Source organism: Platalea leucorodia (assembly GCF_965183815.1).
Source record: "Platalea leucorodia genome assembly, chromosome: 10".
NCBI classification, from domain to species: domain Eukaryota; kingdom Metazoa; phylum Chordata; class Aves; order Pelecaniformes; family Threskiornithidae; genus Platalea; species Platalea leucorodia.
This window is the reverse complement of record NC_138832.1, coordinates 22,678,764-22,692,033: the sequence shown is the minus strand read 5'-3', so window position 1 is coordinate 22,692,033 and position 13,270 is coordinate 22,678,764. Positions and strand designations below refer to the sequence as shown.

At 46.1% G+C, this 13,270-nt stretch overlaps 1 protein-coding gene across 1 annotated transcript; it reads right to left on the bottom strand.

Annotated features, from left to right (window-relative positions):
• Positions 1–6,292: 6,292 nt before the first annotated feature.
• LOC309595740 (uracil phosphoribosyltransferase homolog) lies at positions 6,293–8,229 on the bottom strand (the record flags this gene model as incomplete). The annotated part of the gene is given in 4 exon segments (XM_082323014.1): positions 6,293–6,380; positions 6,382–6,529; positions 7,294–7,455; positions 8,205–8,229. Coding segments are annotated over 4 exon segments (408 nt in total). The 5' UTR covers positions 8,215–8,229.
• Positions 8,230–13,270: the final 5,041 nt, after the last annotated feature.

Here is a 13,270-nt window from a genome sequence, read left to right as displayed (position 1 = left end):
AGGGCTGTGGCCGGGCGGGATGGAGGCCGGGTGGGTGTCGGGGCTCCTCACGGCCGCCCCTCAGGCCGCGGCCTCCTGTCGCCCCGCGGGGACGCGGAGGGTCCCGGGGCTCAGCAGCGCCTGCCTGTGGTGCCGTCAGGGCGCAGCAGCGGTAGGGCCCGTGTCCCCACAGGAGCCAGGCCTGTCAGCGCGGGGGCCATTTCATGTCACCTCATGGTGTGCGCCGGGCAGAGGTGCCAGCGCTCGAGGCTGGCAATGGCCAACGCGACAGAAAGTTGTCAGCGAGGAGTGGTGTCTGTCGGTACGGGCATTCGCTCTCCTCGCCCGCTAACTGTGGGACCATTTACCCTCTCCTCGCGCTTGGTTTTCTCTGCTGCCTAACCTAGCGTTGTGTATTAAAGACAGCTGTCACACGACATAAAAGCTAAGGTACTCCCGTCTTCCAATATGAGCCTTAAGTAATTGAACACCAGACTTCCCATGTTCTCTCAGTCCTGTTCTCAGGTTAAATTTTTCTGCAGTTTTTCCCCTCGTTAAAACTATAAATTGCAGCTGTGTTACCTCCAGGGTCAGCCCGTCTCCCTCGTGGCATTCTGGCAGAGAAATGAAATCGGGAATCGATAAGACATAGTAGGAAGAGAACTGTGGCTGAAAAGAAATAGTTAGGAGAGAGCCAGGAGAGGAAAAAGCTTGTCTCAGTTTTGAACCCAAGGGGGTTCGTGCCGTACTGAGTATCAGTGCTCGTTTAAGGGGAGGGAAAGGTTAATGCTCTGCAGACTCATCTCCCATAGAGAACGAAGGGGATTCCCTCCGAGTTTGGAAAGATCCCACTGTACTGCCTCAAAAGTCTCTCTTGAAAAGGACTTCAAGGAAAACGGAGGTCGTTTTCAAGCCAGAAAGTCTTCATTTTCAAGCAAGATCCCCTACATAGAGAAAAAACATATTTCTGAGGATTTATGTGGTTTCAGGAAGCCCACAAGACACTTGTTTCTCCTTTTGGCAGTTTATTATAATAGTAGTGACGTTACCGTCAAGTTTAGGGGTGAGTTGCATTTAAAGGTTGTTGAACCATAAATGGGTAGAAAGATACAAGCCCAACTTTTAATGTAAATTAAGTGTTTTTAAATATTCACAGTTTAAATTTCCCCCTTCAGACTTGAGAACTCAAGGGCAGCTACAGTGTTCGTGCTGGAGAGAATGGAGGGGTCAGGTACAGGGCGTATTTCTCATCAGTTTTCCTTGCTACAGCATGGAACCAGGAAAAGAAGTGGGTTAGAAACTCACTGAACTGAAGGCCGTGATACCAAAATCATAAGTAACGGAGAGCTGAAGCAGTCCCAGTTTCATCTGGAGCAGGTGTAGGTTCCCAACTATATTTTTGTTGAATTAACCAGAACATAAAGCACAGAAGTTTATTCCAGCTGCAGAAAGACAGATGATACTTGATCCAGCATATAGTTGGAGTGACAGAGAGGTGATACCTAATCCAGCATAAAACTTGCTTGCAGAAGGTTAACCTATTATGTTTTTAGAAGCCAATTGGAGTTGGGAGAGTGAGTTTAAATCAGATCAATCCTTTGCATCATTGCTGCAATATAGATCCTGCATTACAGGTGGATTTACTGTAGGGTCAAACCATGACCTGATAGATCTGGTTTGACTGCTCGATGTGAGTAAAGTTAAAAAAAGAAAAATTGGGAAGGGTAAATTTAATGTCACAAAGGACTTTTGCGGTTTTAATGAACCAAAATATTTGTCGTTGGGAAAAGTTGCGTTGTGCCTGACCCACGAGAAATGGATCTTTTTACGTAGACAGTGCTTGTACCTCCAACAGGTGCCCATGGTTGGAGAAAACCGTATCCCCCAAAGAGAGAGGCCCTGTGGCTGAGTGTGTATGTACACTTTCATTTTTGGCAGACATCTTTGAAGCAGGCAAAAAATTAATTCCGCTGTCAAACATCGATCATTCAGGGGGCAGGTGATCAGCACACAATTAATCCACTTTATCATGGAAAGCCTTGTGCCAACAATTGATAAGACAGCCACCACGTGTGAGTATTGGCAATTAGTAAATCAGCAGGACGTCCATCAGAGTGCTCCAGTGGCAGACCTCAAAGAATTGAAGAAATAGGAGGCGATGTGACTGCAACAGAGTGATTTATGCGTGAAAGTGAATCCTGTGTTTTCTCCCTACCTTTTCTGAATACCAGGCAAGGTCAGGGCAGGATAAAAGTGGCTTTGTTATACACCAGTAACCTAAGCAGCAAAATGTTAGGAATTATTGAGCAAATGGGAGGTGGAGCATATTGTACTATTTGAACAGAGGGATAAGAGAATGGTTTATGCTCCTGGAACAGCCTCTCAGTATTTTATGACATCTGACAAGTAATTTTGTTTGTCTCTTTCTTTGCCCCTCAATAAAATACTTTTAATTGATTAATCTTACCAAAAGTCTCGAAGATCATCAAATGGCAAGCAACAGAGGAATAAAAGTTGTTATTCTCTACCTCTGTGGGTGAGTGCGGACTCTTCAGGCAGATATTTGCCAGTTTGCTGGGAGATGAACACCCAGCGATGCGCGGAGGTGGCAGCTGGGTTCTGCGGATTCACGCCTTCGTTCAGTGGTGAAAACTTGTAGCTGAGGTCCAGGGCAGACGGCGAAGGAAAAGTACCTCCCTCGGTGTGATTCGGTGGAGCTGATTTGCAAATGCCCTCGCAGGGTCGAGCAGGTGCAGAATAAGCTCTGATTTTTCAAAATCACTCAGTGGATTTCAGTATCCAGTTGACGTTAATAACAATTAATGGCCTGTGCACACATATCTTCTTAATAGCTTTGAAAAAATTAGGATCGGTGTAGCAGTGTATTTCAAAACGCTTGTAGGAGAAAATATATTTGCATAAAGAACTTTGCAGTATAGGGAGAAAATCCAAAATCTATAGCAAAAGCATGGTGTAATTCAGACTTAAGTGTTTTCAATTTGCTAATGTATGTATAGCGAAGGAGAATTGTAACACTTTTCCGTGGTAAGTTTAATATCGTTTCCTTCAATGAGGGTAAATAAATTTGCTTTGAATCCCCCAGGGTCTTAACAACTGGTTATTTGGTATGCAGCAATAGATGAGAAAAATGTTGGGTTTTTTTTCTAAAAAGATATTAAAATAATTTATTCACAATATAGGTAAGTAACAATCCAAATGCAGCGAGGTGAGAAAAATCTGCATCTCTTGGGAGCTTCTAAACCTGAAGCAAAAAAAAAAAAAAAGACCCAACAAACTCAAATCCTTGTATACTCGAAGTATTAGCTCAGCCAGGTACTGAGCAGGCAAATGAAGCCAATTTACGCTAATGTACCAGCCTGGAACAAACTTGAGAGGAAACCTAAGGATTTAACAATTCCAAACAGTTCAACTTTGTTCTTTTCTCCACCTCGGTACTCTGCCTATGTCGCTGTACCGTGCTGGCGACAGGCCCTCTCCTTTGGTAGGCAGATGCACGGAGGGTCCCTTCTCTCCTGGCGGGGAGGGAAGCCCATATTTATGTCTTAGACAACAAAGTATTTTCCATTCAAACAATATCTCGGGAGGTTATTCCAGCTGGATTTTTTTTTAAATCAGCAGGTCAGGCATGCTAGAGTTTTAAAGAGCTGGAGGAGGATTTTGCATCTTGAAGAGGCATTTTTAATAGTGTTCAGTAATCTGCTAAATTCTGATCTAGGGCTTGTTTGTCTGGCAGTGCTGTGCTCGGGAGCACTTACATACCCAGGTACCGTCCCTCCACATCCGAGCTTTTAAATTCCCAGCTTTTAAATTCTTTTAAATTTGGGGAGCAGGCAGAATCATAGAATAGTTTAGGTTGGAAACGACCTTTAAGATCTTAGAGTCCAGCTGTTAACCCAGCACTGCCAAGGCCACCACTAAACCATGTCCCCAAGCACCACATCTCCCTGGCTTTTAATACCTCCAGGCATGGGGACTCAGCCCCTGCCCTGGGCAGCCTGGGCCAGGGCCTGACAGCCCTTTCGGGGAAGAAGTTTTTCCTAATATCCAACCCAAACCTGCCCTGGCGCAGCTTGAGGCCGTTCCCTCTCGTCCCATCGCTTGTTCCTGGGGAGCAGAGACCGACCCCCCCGGCTCCAGCCTCCTTTCAGGCCGTTGCAGAGAGCGATGAGGGCTCCCCTCAGCCTCCTCTTCTCCAGGCTGAGCCCCCCCAGCTCCCTCAGTTGCTCTTCCTAAGACTTGTGCTCCAGCCCCTGCCCCAGCCTCATTGCTCTGGACATGATCCAGCACCTCAATCCTATCAATCTAAACTTGCATTTCCAATGTAAATCTCATGGTGGACTTGAAGCTGTGTTTGATGAAAGATGGCGGTAGAATTAATCACCTCATTTCCGGCAAAATGTGTTCTGGAGGGGGATCTTGAGAGGAGGATGGCAGCTGCACACAACGGGAAATGTGCAGGAGCTCAGCACCAGCAGAAGTGCTATTTGTGCCTTGTAAAACTCTGAATTCCTTGTCTAGAAGGCCAGGAAGATGATCTGGTGACCTTCTGCTCCGCTCCGTCAGCCGCAGTGCATTTTGAAGATGGGCGTATCCGAGCTGTGTCTGAAGCCCTGTGGCTCTACGGGCGTTTTCTGAGCAGGTTCTTGTGCCCGTTCTGGATTTGGCCCCGTTCACAGCCGGGCCCTTCCTCCAGCGCCGCTTCTCTGCCGAGCAGCAGCAGCAGCAGCAGAGCTCCCTGCAGGGTCTGCAGGCAGTGCCCCTGCCTGCTGTCTGCCTGCAGCGCCGTGCGTTAGGTAGCGCGTAAAATCGATTTTTGTCCTCTTCTTCTTCTTAAAACAGATGTCTTTGTGGTAACGCAGCTCTCCAGCTCAGATTTACAAATGGCTTTAAAGGTTTCCAAGTAACTCGCTCTTATTCAGTAACTTCTCTTGTCGTGAGTTATGGCCGATTTTTCCCTTTCCTTAAAAGCGGCTCAGCCTCACTTGGTTGTAACAAACTCCTGGCCAGGTAGAAGCAATAAATCGTTTGATCGCTTCAGAACCGCTTCGGATCAGCATTCACACGTCAGATTTTTGGAAGCCTCAGAATGAGACGTGAAGCAAACACAAAAGTTGTGTGAAAATGAGGCAGAACAAGATGTGGAGAACACGCGTGCCCGAGTGACCGAACAAGCTCCGCGTCGGTCTCTTCTGCTTACTTAAAGGAGAGATGCTTCCGCTGCGCCTGGCACTTGTGCTGTTTGTGCTGCCTTCCAGAGCCGCGGAATCGCCGGGGGGGTTCCTCTGCACCCCGGGGTGAAAGCTGAGGGCAGAGCGCTGCAGTGAGAGGTGGGTGTCCAGGAATACAGCGACAGCGTGGCGTTGGCCGAAGACATTATGCGTCTGTGTTCTCCCAGGCAGCACGGAAACGAGCAGTCAGATCCCTGTGGGGAAACTTGGTGTTTCTCGAAATACCGATGCCGAGATCCTTTTGCTCGGTGCGTTATTGCAGCTGATGCTGCAAACATAATTGCAGATGGCCCACTAAGGAGAACACAGTTTTTCCAATTAGTATTTTTGGCCTTTGAAAAGGCTGCTAACGAGAGATCTGGGCAGCGTAAAAGCAGTAATTTGACTGCACCCCCTGCTACCTGTGCTTTTAAAGCTGGGCTGCTATTTACTTTTTAAATTGACTTTTTTTTCCTTTGCTTGTGAAAGAAAGTTGCACACAAAGAATGTGATAAATGCAGGATGCGTAAAGTTCTGTCGAATGTGCTGGGTGAATGCACTGGAAGATAGAAATTCCTCAGGCTGCCTGTAGTCACTGCTGCAGGTAACAGAAGAGATAAAGTATTCAGCTGAGTGCGTGGTAGTTTTTTTAACACGCAAATAGCTCCGTAAGGGGTAAGATCCATTTCCACTTTCACTGGTGCAGTCTGTAGGATAAATCTGTATGATGCATTGTGGAAAAGGCCCAAAGGATTTCTCTCATGATGTTTAGTGTCAGTCTCTACCTACTTAGGTGCTGTAAATCCAGTTGCACCAAAAAGTTCAGGCTATGGAATAAATAAGTTAAAGCAGAGAGCAATTTATAGAACCCCAACATTGAGATGCTTGACACCGTAATGACAGAGCGCTTTGTTACTGTGCACTGAATGCAGTGCTCAGGCAGTGACTGACCAGAACCAAAGTCAAGTATTTCCCTCTTTGGCCAAAAAGATTTTTAAACATGCTCTCAACCAACTCAACAATAATAAAACATTGAAAGAAACCGCTTGTAACATCATATAGTCTATCCGTTTGTTCCGAGTGTGTCAGTCTTTTCCAAAATGCTTCTGTCCGAAGTGCGTTGGTGCAACAGGATGAACTTCTGTAGTTAAAATCCTGATCTCTGGGAATTCCTAGGTGATGGATTTGACACCTTTTGAGAGAGGGCAAAGACCTCAACTCACCGTGCGGCGTGGAGAATAGGCTCAGCAGGATAATGACACTGGGTTGTACGCCATGTCCTACAAGAACTTTGACAGCCTCGATGACGGTATTACCAGTACCTAAAAGGGGAAAAGGGAGATTTTTTTTTTCACCTGGTTGAAGAACTTGTCCTAGGCCACCCGAGAACGTCTGTGTTAACGTTGGTGTGTGACTGAATGGTGATGCTGTCCTTTCCCACTGGAAAACTGTCACCTCTGCAGGCAGGAGTTGTGCAAAACTTTGGTCTCCTGATGAAGGAACTTCATCTCTACTCTGACACAGCCAACTCTGCCAGCTTTTAAGCACTGAAGTCGGTGGATTTTATTAAAGCCCCGAGGCAAGAAAGCTCATCTAAAATAGTAAAATGGCAATTAAGAGCTCCATGTGTAGAACCAGCATTAAATCTTAGACTGGAAAAGTTACTTCATCCTGACAAACTCCTTACCATGCTTACCAATTTTTTTTTTTTGGTAGCATTAACTGTATTTAATTTTAAAATAATTTACTTCTAGGATTGTAATATTAATCCAAAAATGTCTTTTAGTAGCATGAGAAAAATACCGTTTGAGTCTTTTCTCATGGCAAAATTTAAAAAATTAAATTTATATCACGTCTGAATGCTTCAGCCTTTCTCACCAACGCAGGCATGCCCGAATGATTTGCTCTGCGTTCGTGGTGGCGCAGGCCGACGAATACGCATTCTGGCACAGCCCGACAAATTCCCTACTGTGCCCCCTAAACCAAGCTGAAAACCTAAGCAAAAATTTGGCCGTTGTCCTTTGAATCAGCGCGGAGCTCACTGTTCAGGTGAGTCTAACGGTGCACACTGATGAAAGGCACTTACTTAGTATTGGGTACATCAGAAGAACTTTTCTCCTGTAAATGTCGGGTGGAAACTTAGCGTAGTACACTTTCGCTCTTTGAGTCTCCTCGTCGCTCTGTATCAGGATTTTTCCTATGCGGATTGATCTGCAGCAGTCTCGTAAGCCTTGTTCCATTGCCTCTCCTCAAAATGAGCAGCAAAAAAACCCAACAACACATTGTTACACGCTAAGAAACGGCACAAGTGCAAGATGCTACGATTAAACAGACAGTCCCAATACTGGCGAGGTGTTCTAAAAAGATCTTTTTTTCCTCGGTTCTGCGCGTTAAAAACACTTGAAGCTATTTTCCTTTTTTCTCTGCTTAGACAGAAAAACCGGTCTACTTGGCGTTACTTAGCTCCTGGGTGTTGGTGTCCCCGCACACCGGTGCTGAGCTCTCAAAGGCGAGAGCTGGAAACGTCAAAACAGAGGTTTGGGGTTTGGAGAACGGCTTTGAGCTCTGCCCAGAGACACCACGGTGCAGAATGTCGCGCGGGAAGCTGTGGAGCCACTGGATTTCACCTCCCAGATACAAAGGCTCCCGCAGCCTTGGGCAAAATGGCGGCGAGTGCCCCCACCGAGCGCGGTGTACGTGGGGAGCTGTCTCTGAGCAGCAGGCAGCGGCAGACAGGGGAGGACGGCTGGCCTGGCCTCTCACAGTCAGCAGTCGCTGGAGGAGAGGCCAGGCGGAACCTGTTGCAGCTATTTGTCTCCTAAGAAGTTAATGAAACACAGTACTTGACGTTCTGTGATCAAGGATACCTAAGAAAGAACAACAACTGGCAGGTTTGGGTAAAACTTTGCTGGAGAGAAGTGTTGGTGCACATTTTTGAAAGAAAGCTGCTTACAGTTGGTTTAATTTGTGCTCATTCAACAACCAGAAACTGCCTACCGCTTCTCATTATGCTGACTCTGCAGTTTCCCTTTTCAAATCTGACTCCTTCGTACTTGTGTCCTGTTGGAGTGGTCACAAACAAGCACAAGCCTGCCTGCAAAAGAGATGGTAGGGAATATCACGCTTTGCAATAAAGCAGCGCCCTACAAAAGACTCAATTAAAAGCTGAGCCCATCTGGGGACGGGGGAAAGTATGGCCTTTACTGGGGCAAATGTGCTGTGTCTCTGTCATGCTGACAGCAATGCCAAGCAAAATAATGTAATGTAGTTAAGAGGCCTCGTTAGTAAATCATTTCAAGAAGATACTGTAACATTATGAAAAGTAGGCTTTGCCAGGTTATCCAGATACTTTCCTTAATGTCATCATTTAAAGTAGTAGCGCTGATAGAATAAACCTTCAGTTAGTAAGACATCTGATCTTGACTTTCACGATATTTTGATGGAGGAAGAGGAACGATGGAAGTCAGTGTGACAAATATTAATTGGACTGAAAACCAACTGATAGGTCTCCAAGTGTAATTGTAAGCAGAAGCATCGCTGAACAAGGCACGGCTCCCTTCCTCTCGGTTCTTGACCCCACAGCGCTTAATGTGTGATCAGTGACCTACAAGAAAATATGAAATCGTTACTGGTGATCTGCAGGTGCACAGAAGTTAGGGGCAGGTCGCTGATACCAAACTAATCTGGATCACTTAATGAGCTCAGCTTAAGTAAACAACATGTTTTTCAATGCCACCAGATGTAAAGTGGTCAGCCTAAGAATAGAGCGGCAGCTGGGCTACGGGGCGGGTGACAAAGTCATGGAAAACAGTGATTCAGAAGAGGAATAATCAGCTGAACATGAGCTCCTAATGAGATGCTCTGCCAAGAGGCGCTAATGCTTCCATGGAACCAAAGAGGGAGACACCAAGGGAGACAGGGGCGGTTTTATTACCTCTGTTGTGGGCTCCAGGAAGACTTCCCTGAGGGCTGGAAACACACCTTCATGAGAAAACACCCAAGGAACACAGTTAATTAAGAAATAAAATGTTAAGGGACATTTTAAATGCAGTCTCGAGGAAGGCACATGGCAGATTTAACGCTAAAGGGTTCTTTATCTGGCAAAATGGTGTTTGGTAGCTGGACATCAAAATAGGCTGCTGTATATTTTTAGCAGTGGGGAAAGCTGTCCACTGAAACAGTCCACCCACAATTTGCTGACTGTGGCAGAGTGCCTGTCACTGAAGAATCACTGGAAATACTTAATGAGATTTTTTTTTTTTTTTTTTTTTTCCAAAGGAAACACTCTAGTTTGAACAAGAATTAATTCAAAGGAATCCGACAGCCTTCATTAGGCTGGAATTGGGAGCAGGTTATTAGAACAGCTCCTGCTAGATTTCTTCTGAATAAATACAGAAACAGCATGACTGCAGGCAGGGGCGAAGGGAAGAGGTGAAGCAGGCAGGCGCAGGCAGCCGTAGCTGCAATACGTGTGTGCTCCCAGTTAGGTGAAAAGGCCGTTTTGAGTCATCTCTCCTCCCTTTTCAGGTTTAGGCCACATCCGTAACGGGCTACAGCTTTCCAATTCTTTTTTTTCACCCGCGTAACATTATCAGCGTGAGCCATAGCTGCCCTGAGCAGCACAAGCTGCAGGGCAATCAGCATTTGCAAAAAGACAGCTACCAAAACGTGCCTCTAACAGTTTTATTGCCATGCCTTTTGCTTTAACTGCATGCTGTACGAGCAGTGTTCGCCACTGGGAAACTTAAAACATGTTACCAGGCGAGAGTACTACCGAATAACGTCAGCTTTATTGCCGTCCCCTGGCATTTTGAAAGTATTGGGTGCCTGCTGGGTTTTAGTTATTGTTTAGGGGAAGCAAGGACCTTGGGCAGGCTTTATCTTCTCATTCATTTGTCTTGAGAAAGCAAAATGGAGGGGTTTTAAGTGTCAAGGTCCTTAAGAGAAAGGTGGGGGAAAGAGAAAGTGGGAAACACAGGATGGGGTTGGAGGGAAGAGAGATCTTTCAAAGACATTTTCTTACTCAGTGTTGATGGTCACCCTCTTATTTACATCCAAAACACAGTTTTGATGGTCACTCACCAGTCCTTCTCTGCGGGCGTGATTTCTAACATCTCATGTGCAGCTTGAGCGTGTGTCAGTGACTTTGGGTACTGCCATGTGGTTAATCACAGGGCTGGCAGGGGGGACCCGGAGTGGGTTTCTGCCTGTTCTTTTTTTGCAGCTGTTTCAACAGCAAATGCTAATTCCTCTCTCCATGTTTTGCTCTTTCTGGGAATTTAAAAATAACTTGCCTAATGAAGCAGTGCTGAGCAGCTCATATGTCCAGACAGATAGGAGTGAAATGCTTCAGTTCAGAAAGCAAAGTCGTCCGTGGTGGCAGTGCCTTTGAACAAGTCCCCCAAGGCCCTTTTTCAAATAATCCCAGGACTGGCTGAAATTAATGCGGGAAGAAATTCAGAGAAAGGGGGGAGAATCACGTCAAAGGGCCTGGCACTTGGGAAGACATTTCTGGGTGAGCTGTAATCAGTCCCATCCTACGACAGCCCTTTAGCAGTGCCATTTAATTACTCCATTACGGGCAGGGTTTGATGTATGTGTTCTATAGCAGGGACATCCAGAACATGAAAGAAAAATGTGGCGCTTACTGAATGCTTTACAAAGATCAATGAAGCTCCTTGTCCCTTGTTAGAGCAACGAGAAGCTGAGCACAGAGTGACAAAACTGCCTGTCCAAGGGCAGCCACCAAAGCACAAGCAGAGATACTTACAGGCTATGGCAGGTTTCGGCTTCTCCCTCAAAACCACCTTGCTTTGTTACTCCTCTTTGGTTTTCTGTCCTCTGTACCCGCAGATCACCATCCCCGTTGAAGCTTCCCCTGCAGTGAGCACATCTGCCTCAACAGGACAGGACACGTGGGAACCGCGAAGGGTGGACATCCGTGTATTTCCAAGAGCAGCTGCAAGAGTGATGGCAAACCCAAGCTGAGCGTGATATGCTGGGAGACAAAATTGCTATGGAAAGGCAGGCATGGGGTCCGGGGAGATGCTTGGCTTCTTACTTTGGGCCAAGACTGGAGTCAGAAACCCTTCCCCTGCCCACTTCTAGCCTTCTTAGCCTCTCGGATTGATTTGCAACATTATTGTTTTCTTGTTCTTTAGAATTAAATCATTTACGGTGCAAGTCCTTGAGGTATTCAAACTTCTGTGGGTGCCATAACGCTTATCAGAGAGTAAATGTTACTCTTTCTACTATATCAATGATAAAATCCTTTTTTTCCCCAGCTAGGTGAATGATTATTACAGCCTTCAAATCAATTCTCATTTTTCTTTAATTGCTTCTGATGCCCTTGGCACTGTTGAGTGACGGGGTCTGCGCTCCAGCCTAGGAGGCTACTGGGGTAACTTGGCAATCTCTTCACCTGCACGAGAGGAGATTATTGATCCTAAAAGGCAGAGAGGAGGAGGAAAGCATCTGTCAGAAGAATTTGCCAGGCAGAGACTCGTGCTGCTACCTATGTTAACCCTACAAAGAATATAAGATCTATATCATATGCATATGTTTTTATTGAATTGTGCTTAGGAAATGCCATTTCTAGAGCACTGATCCCTTGAATCGTCATCAAATATGCTGCACTGTAAAACGATGAAATGAAGCCAGAACAGCAGGATCATGTGTTACTTTGGCTCTGTGCTTCTGTCAGGGAAATGGAGGACTTCCACCACCAGGGTGCAACTGCTAAAACCCAGGAGCTTCTCTCCCTCTGTACAGAATGATGAATTTCATCACCATCCTTCAGCCTTCAACCAAGAACGTGGCCCGTGCCCTGTCCAGAACAGTCCAGGCAACAGCACATTCCTTATGGTGTTAAATAACGTGATTAAGCAAGCTGCCTAATTCTCCTCCTTGGTATGAAACTGTCCTGTTTGTCACTGGTTTCAGCTCTGCCCCCGTCACTGCCCTGTCCTGTGCACCCTCCTCTGCTGCAGCGCGGGGCTGGCTTGACATCCCACCGCTTGAGCAGCTGCCTGCCATAAAAATGTGCCCTTATCTCGCAGCCTGTGGTTTATGCTCAGTCTCTTTATTTTCCTTCATGTAATCATCAGACATTTCTGTGTTTCATCGTGATAAATACCAGACTGTTGAATCTCTGGGGCTGCCAAGAAATGCATCTCGGCATAGCACAAATAGAGCTGCTATTTTATTTTTTTTTTAATTCATTCCTCTAGTTTAACATTTATTCCTGCTATTGTTGTCCTTAGAAGGATAAATAGGGCTGCATCTTGCTAGCAAGTTGCTCCAAATACATTAGATGAAAGAATAAATAGCATGATGTACTGAAGGCTATGAAGACTAAATATATTTTATTGAGATAGTCAAGCAAAGGATGCGATAATGTGCTATTCATTATACAGGTGCACCAGTGCTCACCACAGGATAAAATTAGATTGACGACTCTGTAGGTCATGTACCTTATACTGCTCAGAATTGGCAGAGATTTTCTTCTGTCTGTACTGGTAGTGCATTGAAACAGGAGCACGTCAGTCACAGCCCTGCACTCCAAATCCAGGGTTCCATGATCACACTATTGCACAGTGTAAGGCAGGAAGGATCCTGGTCATCGCGGCTTTGGTACCATATCTGCAGATATCTTTTCCATTTCCACTTTTTAAATGCCATAGGTTTCTCTTTCCCCTCCTCTCGAAGAAGCAGATGTGCAATGTGCAGAAAGATAAGAAAGGCATGGTTGGTATGTCAAGCATTGCCCGGGTTATTTGCTCTGGATCATCATCTGCAGGTGCGTGCAGCGGTGCTGAGTGACCCTCTGAAGTGGTGATACTTTGATAGGCAAAACCAGCTCGCACAAACGGTCGCCGTTTGCTGCTGCAGTAACTTGCGCTGCATTTCAGACAGCAAGACAGACTGAGCACGCGGCGTGGCTCTGCGTTTCCTATTGTCCTTCGCACCCGCATCCCCACTTCGCCAGCTTACAGCCACCGATACCGAGACACCTCTGCCACGCAGCCTAGCTATAAAATGTCTTGCGCTTCAGAGAACACATC